Here is a 13,598-nt window from a genome sequence, read left to right on the forward strand (position 1 = left end):
CTGTCTGTAACTCTGTCTTTCAAATAAATAAAATTTAAAAATAAATAAAAAATAAATTCCTGGGGCCAGCGTCTTCCTGCAATGCTGGCATCCCAAGTTGGAGTGCCAGTTTGTCTCCCAACTGCTCCACTTCTGATCCGTCTCCCTGCTCCTGTGTCTGGGAAGGCAGCAGAAGATGGTCCAAGTGCTTGGGCCCCTGCACCCACAAGGGAGACCCAAATGAAGCTCCAGGTTCCTGGCTTCAGCCTGGTCCAGGCCCAGCTGTTGAGGCCATTTGAGGAGTGAAGCAATAAAGGGAAGATTCTCTCTCTCTCTCTCTCTCTCTCTCTCTCTCCCCCCCTCTCCCCCTCTCTCTCTCCCCCTCTCTCTCTCCCCCTCTCCCCCTCTCCCCCTCTCCCTCTCTCTCCCCCTCTCCCCCTCTCCCTCTCTCTCCCCCTCTCCCCCTCTCCCTCTCTCTCCCCCTCTCCCCCTCTCCCTCTCTCTCCCCCTCTCCCTCTCTCTCTTCCTCTTCCTCTCCCTCTCCCCCTCTCTCTTCCTCTTCCTCTCCCTCTCCCCCTCTCTCCTTCTCTCTTCCTCTCTCCATATAACTCTGCCTTTCACATAAGTAATCTAAGTCCTTAAAAAGCAGATCACTTGTCTCACGGGTCTGAAGAAGACCAGATGCATCCGCAGGGCTAACGTTGCGCTTGGGGATTCCAGGAAGCATCCGTGTCCTTGCCTCTTCCAGCTCCCAAGGCCACCTGCGTCCTCTGGTTCATAGCTGCTTCCTTCCGTCTTCAAAACCAGCAGGGCAGCATCTTCACGCCTCTTCCTGTTCCTCTGACCCTGTCATCCTTGGTCTGGGTAACTGGTCCTCCTGCCTCCCTCTTACGAGGCCCCGTGTGATTGTTACCCAGAGAACCATTTCAAAATGATGCTCCCCATTTCAAAATGCTTAACCTGGGGTGGGGGTATTCACACCTCAGATGGCTACAACATCCAGGGCTAGGCCAGGCCAAAGCCCGGAGCCTAAAACTCTGTCCAGGTTTCCTACATGGCAGACAGAGACCCAACTAGTTAAGCCATCATCTGCTACCTCCCAGGGTGCACAGTGGCAGGAAACCAAGTCAGAAGCAGAGTAGCCAGGACTTGAACCAGGCACTGTGATGTGGAATGCAGGCATCCAAAACATCAACTTAATCACTGCACCAGACACCTGCCCCCGAATTCTATTTCTGGAGGATTTTTCCACTGTAGGAAACGGAGTGGGGAAGTGGTCGGACTACCTGTATTGATGAAAAATTAAGGAGACGGAGGCTGGTGTTATGGTGCAATGGGATAAGCCACCACTTGCAACACTGGCATCCCATATTGGAGTGCCAGTTTGCTTCCGATCCAGCTCCCTGCTAATGTGCCTGGGAAAGCAGCAAAAGATGGTCCCAAGTGCTTGGGCCCCTGCCACCCATATGGGAGACCAGGGTGGAGTTCCTGACTCCTGGCTTCCACTGGGGCAGTGGCCATTCGGGGAGTGAACCAGAGGATGAAAGCTCGCTCTCGCTCTCTCTGTCTCTGTCTCTCTCTCTCTCTCTCTTTCCCTCTGTCTGTCACTCTACCTTTCAAATAAACCAGAGTAGGCCTCCAGAGCTCATGTGCCCCTTCCTTCTTTGTCCGCGGAGACTTGTACCCACATACAGTCAGCATCTACATCCACAGGTTCCCATCTGCTGGATCCAACCAACTACAGATGAGAAACATCTGGGGGAAAACAGGTTCCACTGTTGCTGGCGTGTCCTGTGTGGACAGGCCTATGGTGTGGCATCTGTGCACATTTGTTTCCTTGTCACTGTTCCCCCAAGCGATACAATGTAGCAAGTATTTACATGGCGCTTACCTTGCAGTAGGTGTGATAAGTAATCTAGACAGGGTGTAAAGTACAGGGGAGGATTGCACAGGTTGTGTGCAAAATAGGAGGAACGGCACAGATTGGGGTGTCCCTGGGGGTGTGCATCCAGTTCCCCCCAAGGATACTGAGGAACGACTGCTGTGGGGAGCAATCCAGACTGGACTAAGTTACTGGAATTAAGACTTATTCTATGCATCTGCTCTCCCACAATATGGCGCTGGGAGAGAAGTAAACAGCTTCCGCACAGCTGCCTCCAGTTCAGCTAATAAACTGTAGGACTTGCTCCTGATTGGAGGAGAGCGGCGTACTCGGCGTGTGGGCAGCCGAGTTGGGATTGGCGGAGGAGGACTATAAAGGAGGAGAGAGACGGCATGCACCAGGAACATCTAAGGGGAACATCTAGCTGAAGGAACACCTGTGCAGCCCCCGAGAAAGCCGGCCGGCGGTGTGCCGCTCCCCTGCGGAAGTGGGGAATGTGGCAGGGGGAACTGCCCTTCCACGGAGGTGGAAGGGATAGTAGCCAACCCGGGAAGAACCAGCAGCAAACCCGGGGAGGGCCGAGTAGACGAAAGAACAGCGCAGGGTCCTGTGTCGTTCCTCCACGAAGAGGGGGAGCGACAGACTGCACCAGATTCCTTTCATTTATGTTGGAGACTTTCTGTAATAGTTGCCTTTTCTGGAAAATTTTTTATGTTTATTTGTTTATTTTCATCTCTTTGAAGGATAGGATGACAGAGAGAGAGACAGACAGACAGACAGACAGACATAGTCCATCTGCTGGTTCACTCCCCAGATGCCCACAATAGCCAGGGCTGGCCCAGGCTGGGCCAGGAGCCTGGAGCTCCATCCGGGTCTCGCACGGAGGTGACCAGAGCCCCGCACCTGAGCATTGTCTGCTGCCTCCCAGGATGTGTTAGCAGGAAGCTGGGTCAGAAGCAGGGGAGCCGGGACTCGAACCAGGCACTCTGATGTGGGGTGTGGGTGTCCCAGGTGGCTGCCTAACCCTCTGTGGCACAAGACCCACCCCATGCATTTGACGTTCTACCTTAACTTGGCATTTAAAGCCAGCTTCCTGTCTAGAAGCAGAACAGTTGTCTGTCTCGTGTCACCCTTTACCCTGCCACCGTCACACCTGAGGTGCCCCCTGCTAATCTGCCCACATCCAGTGCAGTCTCACAGCACTGCAGGCATGTGCCACCGGCTGGGGAGTCCTGAGAAAGGAGCTCTTGTAACTGCCTGACCCCGTCTCCTGGGGAAGAAGAGACAGTGGCTGTTGATGGCTTGAGATGAAAGGGAATTAACCCAGCCCAGGGCTGCCTGCTGGCCTTGAGAAAGCCCGTTCCGGCAGCAGGTGCACGCCTGCAGAAATGAGGGCGCTGACTCCCCAGTGAAGACTGCGTGGGCTAGGCCAGCGCAGACATGACTCACTGAGTGTGAGGAGGTCCTGGGGGGTGCAGAGGCCACACACATTGCGGCCCACGTCACTAGATCTGGCTGTATTCCTCAGATGCTGTGTCTGTCCCCCTCCCGCCCCCCAGGGCCGACGACCTGTCACCTTGATTGGCTTCAGCCTGGGAGCCAGGGTCATCTACTTCTGTCTGCAAGAGATGGCGCAGGAGAAAGGTAAGTCTGGTTCGTCGTCACAGACCAAAGCCTCTGCCTGCCCCCAGGCGTGTCCCCCCAGGCCAGAGGTTCTGGGCCAGGAGTCGTGAGCCTTGCGAAGTGTGTTCTGAGTTCCTAGAAATAAGAGGGGCAAGATACAAATAGCTTAAATATAGAAAAAAAATCAGTTAAAGCATTTGGAAATCGATTTGTCTGCACCCAGATTAGAGTGGTTGAGACACAGACAGGCCCATCGCCGTGGACCTGTCCCCGTGATCCGATGCACATTCTCCAGTGGGAGGGAGGGGCCTGAGGTGTTCTAACTCAGAGGTGGGCAGGGCCACGCTGCCTCTGGCTGTCCCTCCTGGCTCCCAGGGACTGCCAGCATCTGGCCTCCGTTGGGTCTCCTCACTCCAGTGTCCGCCCCGGTCATCACGGTCATCACGTGGCCTGGTCCTTCGTGTCATCTTCCTTAAGGGCAGTGCCATTGGATTTAGGGTCTGCCCTGATCCAGTAGGATCTCATCTCAAGATCCCTAATTACATCTGCAAAGACCCTTCGTCCAAACAACCTCATTCGCAGGTTCTGGGTGGACCTATATTTGGGGTGGGATGCGGGGGGCACCAACCCACTTTGGACAGCTTTGAGAGTGTGCTGTGCTGAGGCAGCAGAGGGCGTCGGTGGGGAGTGGGGGTCCCAGGGCTGGATGCTGGCTCTGACGCACCTGTCCGCGGAGGTGGCCCGTGGGAGGGGCTGGCTGGGAGAGTCAGATGCAGAGCTGGGGGCGTTTGGGGTGTCCCCTGGTTCCGGGGGTGGGAAACGCCCTCCCTCCTGGCAGAGCAGAGAGGCCACAGGCTGAGAAGCCCAGAGGAGCCCGTGAGCTGGGGCGCAGCAAGGGGAGAGAGTGAGGGGCTGGAGTGTCGGCCCCAGTCTCACTCAGGGCTCAGCGAGTGCCGCTCTGAGCCTCCGTTTCCCCACCTGCGAAGTAGAGCTGGTGCCCACCCCCCACTGCCACATGGGGTTGCTGAGGAGCAGGGGAGGCGGCCCAGTCTCTGTGTACAACTCCAGACCCCACTGAACCGCGCCAGCTGGCGGCTGTCACTTGACAGCTGTCTGTCCGAGGCAGCCTGTCCTCTGGCAGCCAGGCAGATGGTGCAGCAAAGGGGGTGGGGACAGGTGCCACTGATGGGTCCTGAACGCTGCAGTGACACCGCAGCTGGCTGCTCTCATCTCAGCCTGGTGGGCCAGAGGGCACAGACCCTGGAGCTCAGACCCTTGCTAAACTGTCTCCCCACCCTCACCATGGACCAAGGCCAAGGCCAAGGGTAGTTTCCCTGGTTACCAAGCAGGTGGACGTGCGTCCCTGGCACTGGCTGACTGCGGAAGGGCCGTGTTCCTGCCCCCACGCCCCCTGCCACCACCTCCCCACACTCCCTCTTGGCTTTCAGGAGCCTCCCTCTCCCCCTGGCTCTGTCCACATCAGTGAGGCAGTCAGAAAGCACCTCTGTCCCACTCATGGGGACAACCACGCACCAGGACGCGAGGAGCCAGCTCAGGGCCGAGTTCGTCAGGAAAATCCAGGCTGATGTCAGAGGTCAGACTAAAACCACCAGGGAGGTGGCTGTGATTTGGGGACAGGCAAGTTTCTGCCGTGGAGAATAAGGGACCTTCCCTTTGCTTAGACAGTCTCTCCCTTCCCTGTACCTTAGAGGTAGACCAAGTCAGGCAGAAACCCCCTCCTGCCCCAGAAAATCAGCTGGGACCCTCGGGCCCACCAGGGGAAGCCCACGGATGCCACAGGTCTCCTCGGCCCTGCAGGCTGTGGCTCTGCTGCGCACCACGTCCCGGACTCTGCCTGCTCAGTGCCGACGCCTGTGCCCCTGCTGCTCTGTGAGAACAGTACCCACAGCGTGAGGCTGTCTCTCGGGAAACAGCAGGACACGGCATCTCTGTTATAAACGCCTGGGGGCTGTGGAGAGGCGGGCTGGGTGTAGCAGTCAGCCCTGGCTGCAGGGATGCTGCCTAACAAAGTGCCCCAAACTCAGAGGGTCACAGCCACAGACATGCTCGTGGCAGGTGCTGTGGCTGGCTGCAGCCCAGATGACCTGAGCTGGGCTGTTTCTGGCTATACGGTGGGTGGGTGGATGTGGTCCCAGGCTGTGGGTTTCGCTCAGGTCCACTCTGTGTGTGTGTGTGTGTGTGTGTGTTCTGGTACAGTTGAAGGGGCACCAGGTCCTCTGGGGTGCATGCTTAGGTAGCAAACCCAACAGTGCATCTTTTAGAGTTTGGCTTGTGTCACGTTCGCTCACTTTTATCATCGTTATCTTTTTTTTAATATTTTATTTATTTATTTGAGAGATAGAGTTATAGACAGAGAGAGGTAGAGACAGAGAGAAAGATCTTCCATCCACTGGTTCACTCCCCAAATGGCCACAGTGGCCAGAGCTGGGCCTATCTGAACCCAGGAGCCAGGAGCTTCTTCCAGGTCTCCCAGGTGGGTGCAGGGACCCAAGCACTTGGGCCATCCTCTGCTGCTTTCCCAGGTGCATTAGCAGGGAGCTGGATCAGAATCGGAGCAGCTGCAACTCAAACCAGCACCCATATGGGATGTCGGCACCACAGGCGGGAGCTTAGCCTGCAATGCCACAGTACCGGCCCCATCTTCATCATTTATGGCTGCCAAACCACCTCTGCAAACATGGTTTTCTGAACACAACAATGCCCGATTATGTCTCCCAGTTCCGTGGGTTGAGAGGCCGTTCTGTCTCACCCAGGCTCGCTCATGCCACTGCGGCCAGGGCTGGGCCTCCTGGGAGGCCCAGGTTGACCTCACGCGTGTGTCTGGCCATCTGTGGAGCCGCGGCTGGTGCAGGCTCCTCCCTGCTGTCTGCTCTGCTCCTCCCAGGGAGGCCTTGGAAAGTCGCCGTCCCCCGTGCTGCGGCCGCTTTGCTCCCGCCCGGCCTATGCGCAAACCCTCTGCCCAGCTCATCACGTGGCATGACAGGGTCTTATGAAGGGAGAAGGCACGTCCCTCCCTGCCTCCAGGTAGCAGGAATTCAGGTCAACTTCAGATCACTAATGCAAGCCGAGCCGTCCCTTCCCCTCCAAGCAGACCAGATTCATTCGGCCGTGGGACAAGGCCAGCAGGGGTGCCTGCTCTGTGAGTGGAGTGACCTTGAAGTCTCTGGGCAGAAGCCCTGGCAGTGTGTGGGTCAGGATGGCTCGGCGATGCTGCCGTGACAAACATCCCCGAGTCTCAGAGCTGTAACAGCAAAGCTTAGCATCCCGCTCACACTGCCTGCCCACTGCGGGCAGGCACGGGCTCCGATCCCAGCGAAGCACTCAGACCCCAGGGGAGCCAGGCCCCCTCTAACATCTGGTTCCTCAGTAAGGGGTCAGAGAAAACGGTGGGCTATGCACTGGCTCGCACTCACTCACGCTCTCTTTTTAAATAAGAATTACTTGTTTATTTGACAGATACACAGAGAGAGCAAGTTCCATCTGCTAGTTGACACCCCATATGCCTGCAACAGCTGGAGCTGGGCCAGGCCAAGAACTCAATCCAGTTTCCCACGTGGGTGGCAGGGACCCAGTCACTCGGGCCGTCACTGCTGCCTCCTGGGGTCTGCATGGGCAGGAAGCTGCAGCCAAGTATTTCTGTTGTTGTTCTTAGATTTATTTATTCATCTGAAAGACGGAGTTGGAGAGAGAGAGGGAGGGACGCATAGAGAAAGATTTTCCATCTGCTGGTTTACCCTCAAAATGGCCACAACAGCTGGGACTGGTCCAGGCCAAAACCAGGAGCCCAGAACTCCACCCAGGTCTCCCATGGGGGTGGCAGGGACCCAAATACTTGGACCATCCTCTGCTGCTTTCCCAGGCACATTAGCGGGGAGCTGGATCAGAGGCAGAGCAGCCAGGACTCTAAGTGGCGCTCTGATATGGGGTAAACCCGGGCACTCCAGTGCAGAGCACAGGTGTTTTAACCAGGCCACGTGCCCACCCCGGGCTGGTGGTGTGTGTCTGCGGGAACACCACAGGTAGTGGGCCACCATGCCCACGTGCCACCCCAGGGACCCCTGAGGCTCTGCAGAGCCTTCTCGGTCTGGTGTTCAGGTTCCCCGAGCAGCCTGGGCGGGCTCCCAGTGAGCATTCCCTGCCTTCTGGATGAGTTTCATTTTGTTTTTAAGATTTATTTTATTTACTTGAAAGGCAGAATGTCAGAAAGAGAAAGAACGAGAGAAAGAGATCTTCCATCCGCTGGTTCACTCTCCAAATGGTTCCAATGATGGGGACTGGTCCAGGCCAAAGCCAGGAGCCTAGAACTTCATCCAGGTCTCCCTTGTGGGTGCAGGGGCCCAAGCACTTGGGCCATCTTCCACTGCTTCCCCAGCTGTCAGCAGGGAGCCGGATGGGAAGCAGAATAGCCGGGACTTGAACCGGCGCCGGTACGGGATGTGGGCGTCAGGAGCAGCAGCTTCCCTGCTGTGCCACCGCGCCGGCCCCTGCCTGAGTACTTTGAACACTGGAGGTCACTGAGGAATTCCTCAGACAGAAAGGGGCCTGCACGCCACTGGGGTTTCCTGAGACCCCTCGGCCTGGCTATCTGATTGCTTGATTCTTTCACATCATCAACCCCAGCAGTTACTGGGCACTGACTCTGTGCCAGGTGCCGCCGGACACCTTACTCGTCCTGTGTAACCTCGACCAGTCCTCTGAGGTTCTTACTGTCCCCATTTTCTGGATGAGGAAACTGAGGCAGAAGGGAAGTCACTAGTGCATGGTTTGGGGAGTAGGAGTGATGAGGCTGGAGTTTGTATCCACAGTGGCTGGCCCACGTGCGTACTCACGACTTGCTCGCTCATCCTCACTGCAGCCTAAGGTCACAATCATTATCTCATGCAGGAAGCAGAGGCTCAGGGTGAGACCAAACTGTTGCATTTGTGGGTCCGTTCAGGTTTTGTTGTGCAAGTCCCTGTGGTTTCCATCAATTGCCCTCTGTCAGCCATACCCCAAACTCTCCTTGGCACAAAGAGACCTCAGGGCAACCCATACCTGTCTCTGTCCAGACTGCCCCCGGCCACCCTTCACGCCAGGGCCCCACCCCTCCCTCATCTCCACATGGAAGGGAGCCCCCGACTCAGAAGCATTTGGGAAGGTTGCTTCTTGCAAACAGGGACAAAGTTGTCAGGCTGCCAACTGAAACACACACAGGAACTTGGAGGGGAGACGCACCCTTGTGATGGTCAAGGTCCCAGAGTTTGCCTGAGTTCTGGGGCAGAAGCAGGCCACATCCCCATGCGGTCACTGTGGGCGCGCAGGTCATGCAGTGCCTCCTCACGCGCTGTGGGAGCCGACTGGACGCGGCCCTGTTGCTGTGTCCCAGAGGGCCAAGTGTGGGTTGGTTTTGGTCTTGGTGTTCGCCACTGCGAGGTGGGGCATGCACGCCTGGGGCTAATGATGACGGTGATGCACCCCGCTCCTTGCGACCTCTTGTGAGATGTTATTCAGCCCATCTCACGGGCCTGCAGACAAGGAGACAAAGCCAAAGGGATTCGCCTAAAGTCAGAGCTGGGAGGTGGCAGAGCTGAGCTTCACCCCCTACACCTGGGTCACCTGCTGTGCCCGGCCGCCTCCCTGCTCCCTTGCCTGGCGCTTTCCCCATCTATCTCCACACTCCCCTGTACTGATTTTTTCTAAGATTTCTTTATTTACTTGAAAGTCAGAGTTACAGAGAGAGAGAGAGAGAGATTGAGAGAGGTCTTCCATTCACTGAATCACTCCCTAATCGGCTGCATCAGCTGGAGCTGAGCTGATCCGAAGCCAGGATCCAGGAGCCTCTTCCACATCTCCCACACGGGGGCCCCTTTCCACTGCTTTCCCAGGCCATAGCAGAGAGCTGGATGGGAAGTGGAGCAGCCGGGACTCGAACCTGCACCCATATGGGATGCCGGCACTGCAGGCAGCGGCTTTACCTGCTATGCCACAGCTCTGGCCCCTCCCCTGTATTGTTAAAACGGCCTCTGCTAACAGGTCCCTCTTCCCGCTTAGAGGGTGGTCGGGTGAGGCAGCTCCTGTCTGCTTTGTCACCTGTGTGCCACCAGCTCTTGGCACAGAGGAGGTGCCAAGTACACATTAGCCGCTAATCTGTTCATGGGGGCCATGGGCAGGGACGATGGCCAAGGCCTGTGGGCAGCCAGAGGCTTTTCTGCCTTGGCAGAGTGACACACAGCCCACGAGGCCAGGCCCGGCTGGCTGACACGTCGCCAAAGGCTCCCGGTGACCTGGCTGCACTCAGGCCACTTTGTCCCTGGCTGCCCTGCGGGCATGATCTGGCATAGACAGAGGTCCCGCCCACTCAAAACCGAGACAGAATGTGCACCTGCCAAAGGGCGGTGCCACGTGGGCAGAAGCTGAATGCAGCCAGGATCCCCAGGGATGACCAGCCCCCTCCAGTGACCGTCCGTCTCCCAGCCAAGGGCATGAGTTGGCCTTGGGAGTAACTGACCCTCTGGCCAAGGATATTTCTGGCCCCAACAGGTGGCAGGGGTAGGGGCGGGTCCAGGTGCCCGCTGCCAGGAAGAACCACTCTCTGGGTAAGCACTAGGAGACTCTGGACCCCAGATCATAATGGATCTTATGATAATGTTCACCCTGTCATTGCATTTGCCATAAGAGGGTTTCAAAAACTAAGTAGCTGGAAAACAAACTCGATTCAGTCTGGCTCCGAGTAGCTGGCTGCACCGGAAAACGGCCACCGAAGGCAGTTGCTACTTCAGTTTAGTTATGCATTTCTTCTCCTCTTCGTCCCAAAAGGACCGGAAGGGAATTCATTCAGCGCAGTGGGTATCGTCTGCCGGTCTCCCTGCCGAGCAGCAGGTAAGGCGGCAGCAGCCGAGCCAGCTGGCCTCTGGCTGTGTTCATTCCACAAATTAAAGTCTGCATGGCCTCCATCCTCGGCACTGGGGTCCACTAATTAGATCAGCTCTGCTCCGCACCCTCTGCCGCCTGCCGTGTGGGCTCTCCCTTTGATCACTTGGCCAAGTGCCTTCAAGATGCAAGGGCTGACGGCAACCAGCTGAGACTGCTGTGCAAGAGGGAGCACTGGATGCCGAGTCCAGAAATCTGAGCTCAGATCCGGACTCTGCTCAGCGGTGTCTGGGCGCCTGTACCGGCCCGCGTTGTGTCACTGAGACGAGCTCCTTGGGAAGGAAGGGCTTCATTTCAGCTCAGAGTTTGGAGTCCGCAGTTCAAGGTCAGGTGGCCCCATTCGTCCAGAGTCTGCAGTGGTGCAGCAGGTGCAGAGAGACCACCACACGGTGAGACACACACAGGAAGCTCGCACAGGTGTATAATCAGCCCTCTCTCTCAGGACCGACCACCTGAGGCCAAGCCCTCAGTGACCCGAAGACCTCCACCAGGCCCACCCAGCCATAATCAGAGCAAGTCCCCACCCCTCTTTATTTATTTATTTTTTTTAAGATTATTTGAAAGGCAGAGTTAGAGAGAGGGGGAGAAAGCAGAGAGAGAGAGAGATCCTCCAATCTGCTGGTTCACTCCCCAAGTGGCCACGATGGCCAGGGCTGAGCCAGGCTGAAACCAGGAGCCCGGAATTCCACCTGGGCCTCCCACGTGGGTGCAGGGGCCCAAGCGCTTGGATCACCTTCTGCTGCTTTCTGCGCATTAGCAGGGAGCTGGACCAAGCAGGGCAGCTGGGCCTCGAATCTGCACTCATGGATGCTGGTTGTTGCTCCCCCATTCGCGGAGGAACAACACAGGACCCTGCGCTGTTCTTTCTGCCCGGCCCTTCCCGGGTTAGCTGCCGGTCCCTCACTCGTGGAGGAACGACGCCGTCCAAGGTTAGCTGCCGACCCCTCCACCTCCGTGGAGAGGCGGCACCCCCCGCTGCTTTCCCTGCTTCCGCGGAGGAGCGGCACACCGCCGGCCGGCTCTCTCGGGGCTGCTCAGATGTTCCTCAGGTGTCCCTCAGATGTTCCTGGTGCTCGCTGTCTCTCTCCTCCTTTGTAGTCCTCTTCCACCAATCCCAACTCTGCTACCCACACGCCGAGCATGCTGCTCTCCTCCAATCAGGAGCAGGATCAGCTCCTGCAGCTTATCAGTCAAATTGGTGAGAGGCAGCTGCATAGTTGTTTGCTCCTCCCCAGCGCCATATTGTGGGAGAGCAGATGCATAGAAAAGTCCTAGTTCCAGTAATTTAGTCTAGTCTCAGTTGCTCCCCACAGCCGGTGTCACAGGTGGTGGCTTAGCCCACTGCACCACTGCAAGTCTCCACCCTTACCTGTCAGCGTTAAGACTCCTGGGGTTCAACGTCTGCATGAGTCCTGTTCAGTCTGAATGGTGCCCCTGGGCTGACAAGCCACTTGACCTCTGTGAGATTCCGGCCATCTTGATGCCTTCGGGGGTTATTCTGGGATTGAAGAACCATCATTCATGACCACCTTGTGCCAGGCAAGGCGCCAAGGCCTCGACCTCATTTCTCTCATTTAATTCACAAACAACCCTACCACGGGGGAACGGATGGTCTGCTTTGCCTATAGGAGTTGAGGGTGGGGACTGTGTGCCTTTCATTCTCCCCTCTGCCAGCAGCCCCCAGCGTGGGACTTGGCACCCAGAAGAACCTGGGATTCAACTCCAGGCTGTCTGACCACTAAGCTGGCCGTCCACTAGGGCGCATGTGATAACACGGTGTGTGGCCCCTACTGGAGCTTCAGGAAAGAATTCCTTCCTCCCTGTCTCCATTACTTATCCAACTGGGCTTTTCCAAGGCTGCAGGACTCCGCGCCTCTGGGCGCACTAACCCAACAGGAACGTCTTTAGACCCGACAGCACCTCTCGGGACAGGCATGAGTCAGCAGGACAGGGACTGGTCTCACCTCTGCTCTAATGGGAACTAAAAGCTGATGGACCCCAGGGGTCTTGGGTAAAGGCCATGCCAACTCCTTTGAAAGGCATGTGCTTCCTCTGGGGGATGCAGATGGCCTTGACTTTAGCTGCTGCCAGTGCTGAGATGCACCTGATCACACCCTGCACACTCGCTCTGAGAGGCAGCCACCATTGGTGATGGCGTTGGACATGTGAGGCTGCTGTGGCTGGGGGAACCCAACAGTGCCCAAGTTGTAACCTTGGAAACCACTCCTCCTCCAGCCCCAGGGTTCCCAAGAGAGATGCACCCACAAGCTCCAGCTCCTTGGTGAGCAGGGTACCCGCCACTTGAGCGCCAACCTGGCTCGTGGCCAGCAGCACCAAAGGAGGGAGCTGTGCCAGAGTCGGAGCCCACTGCTGGCTCCATGCAAAAGCCCCCAGCCTCACATGGGAGCTCTGGCTTCAGCATGGGAGAAAGAAGTCAGGAGAGAGAGAGGGGGGCCAGCGCTGTGGTGTAGCAGGTAAAGCCACTGCCTTCGGTGCCGGCATCCCGAATGGGCGCCGGTTCGAGTCTCAGCTGTTCCACTTCCAATCCAGCTCTCTGCTATGGCCTGGGAAAGCAGTAGAAGATGGCCAAGATGGCCCAAGTCCTTAGGCCCCTGCACCCAGATGGGAAACCCAGAAGAATCTCCTGGCTCCTGGCTCCGGATCAGCACAGCTCTGGCCATTGCAGTCAACTAGGGAATGAACCAGCGGATGGAAGATCTTCATCTCTCTCTCTCTCTCTCTGCCTCTCCTCTCTCTGTGTAACTCCGACTTTCAAATAGATAAATAAATACTTTAGAGAGAGGGGGCCGGCGCCGCAGCTCAATAGGCTAATCCTCCGCCTAGCGGCGCCGGCACACCAGGTTCTAGTCCCGGTCGGGGCGCCGGATTCTGTCCCGGTTGCCCCTCTTCCAGGCCAGCTCTCTGCTGTGGCCCGGGAGTGCAATGGAGGATGGCCTGGGTCCTTGGGCCCTGCACCTCATGGGAGACCAGGAGAAGCACCTGGCTCCTGCCTTCGGGTCCACGCGGTGCGCTGGCCGCAGCACCCCAGCCACGGCGGCCATTGGAGGGTGAACCAACGGCAAGGGGATGACCTTTCTCTCTGTCTGTCTCTCTCACTATCCACTCTGCCTGTAAAAAAAAAAAAAAAGAGAGAGAGAGAGAGGTGGGGGGTAGGACCCTACCT

The 13,598-nt window shown here is 57.2% G+C and overlaps 1 protein-coding gene across 5 annotated transcripts in view; it reads left to right on the forward strand.

Moving 5' to 3' along the window:
- Window positions 1-13,598, forward strand: part of TMCO4 (transmembrane and coiled-coil domains 4) — a 108,027-nt gene that overhangs the window by 64,521 nt on the left and 29,908 nt on the right. For all 5 annotated transcript variants that reach the window (XR_011390867.1, XM_002716055.5, XM_070079203.1 and 2 more), the window contains exon 12: window positions 3,421-3,505. Coding sequence is in view for 4 of the 5 variants with exons in the window: in XM_002716055.5 (XP_002716101.2) it covers window positions 3,421-3,505 (85 nt within the window). In the remaining variant the exon portion in view is untranslated. The remainder of the gene's footprint in view (window positions 1-3,420; window positions 3,506-13,598) is intronic.

The sequence above is a fragment of the Oryctolagus cuniculus genome, chromosome 7 (genome assembly GCF_964237555.1).
Source record: "Oryctolagus cuniculus chromosome 7, mOryCun1.1, whole genome shotgun sequence".
NCBI classification, from domain to species: Eukaryota; Metazoa; Chordata; class Mammalia; order Lagomorpha; family Leporidae; genus Oryctolagus; species Oryctolagus cuniculus.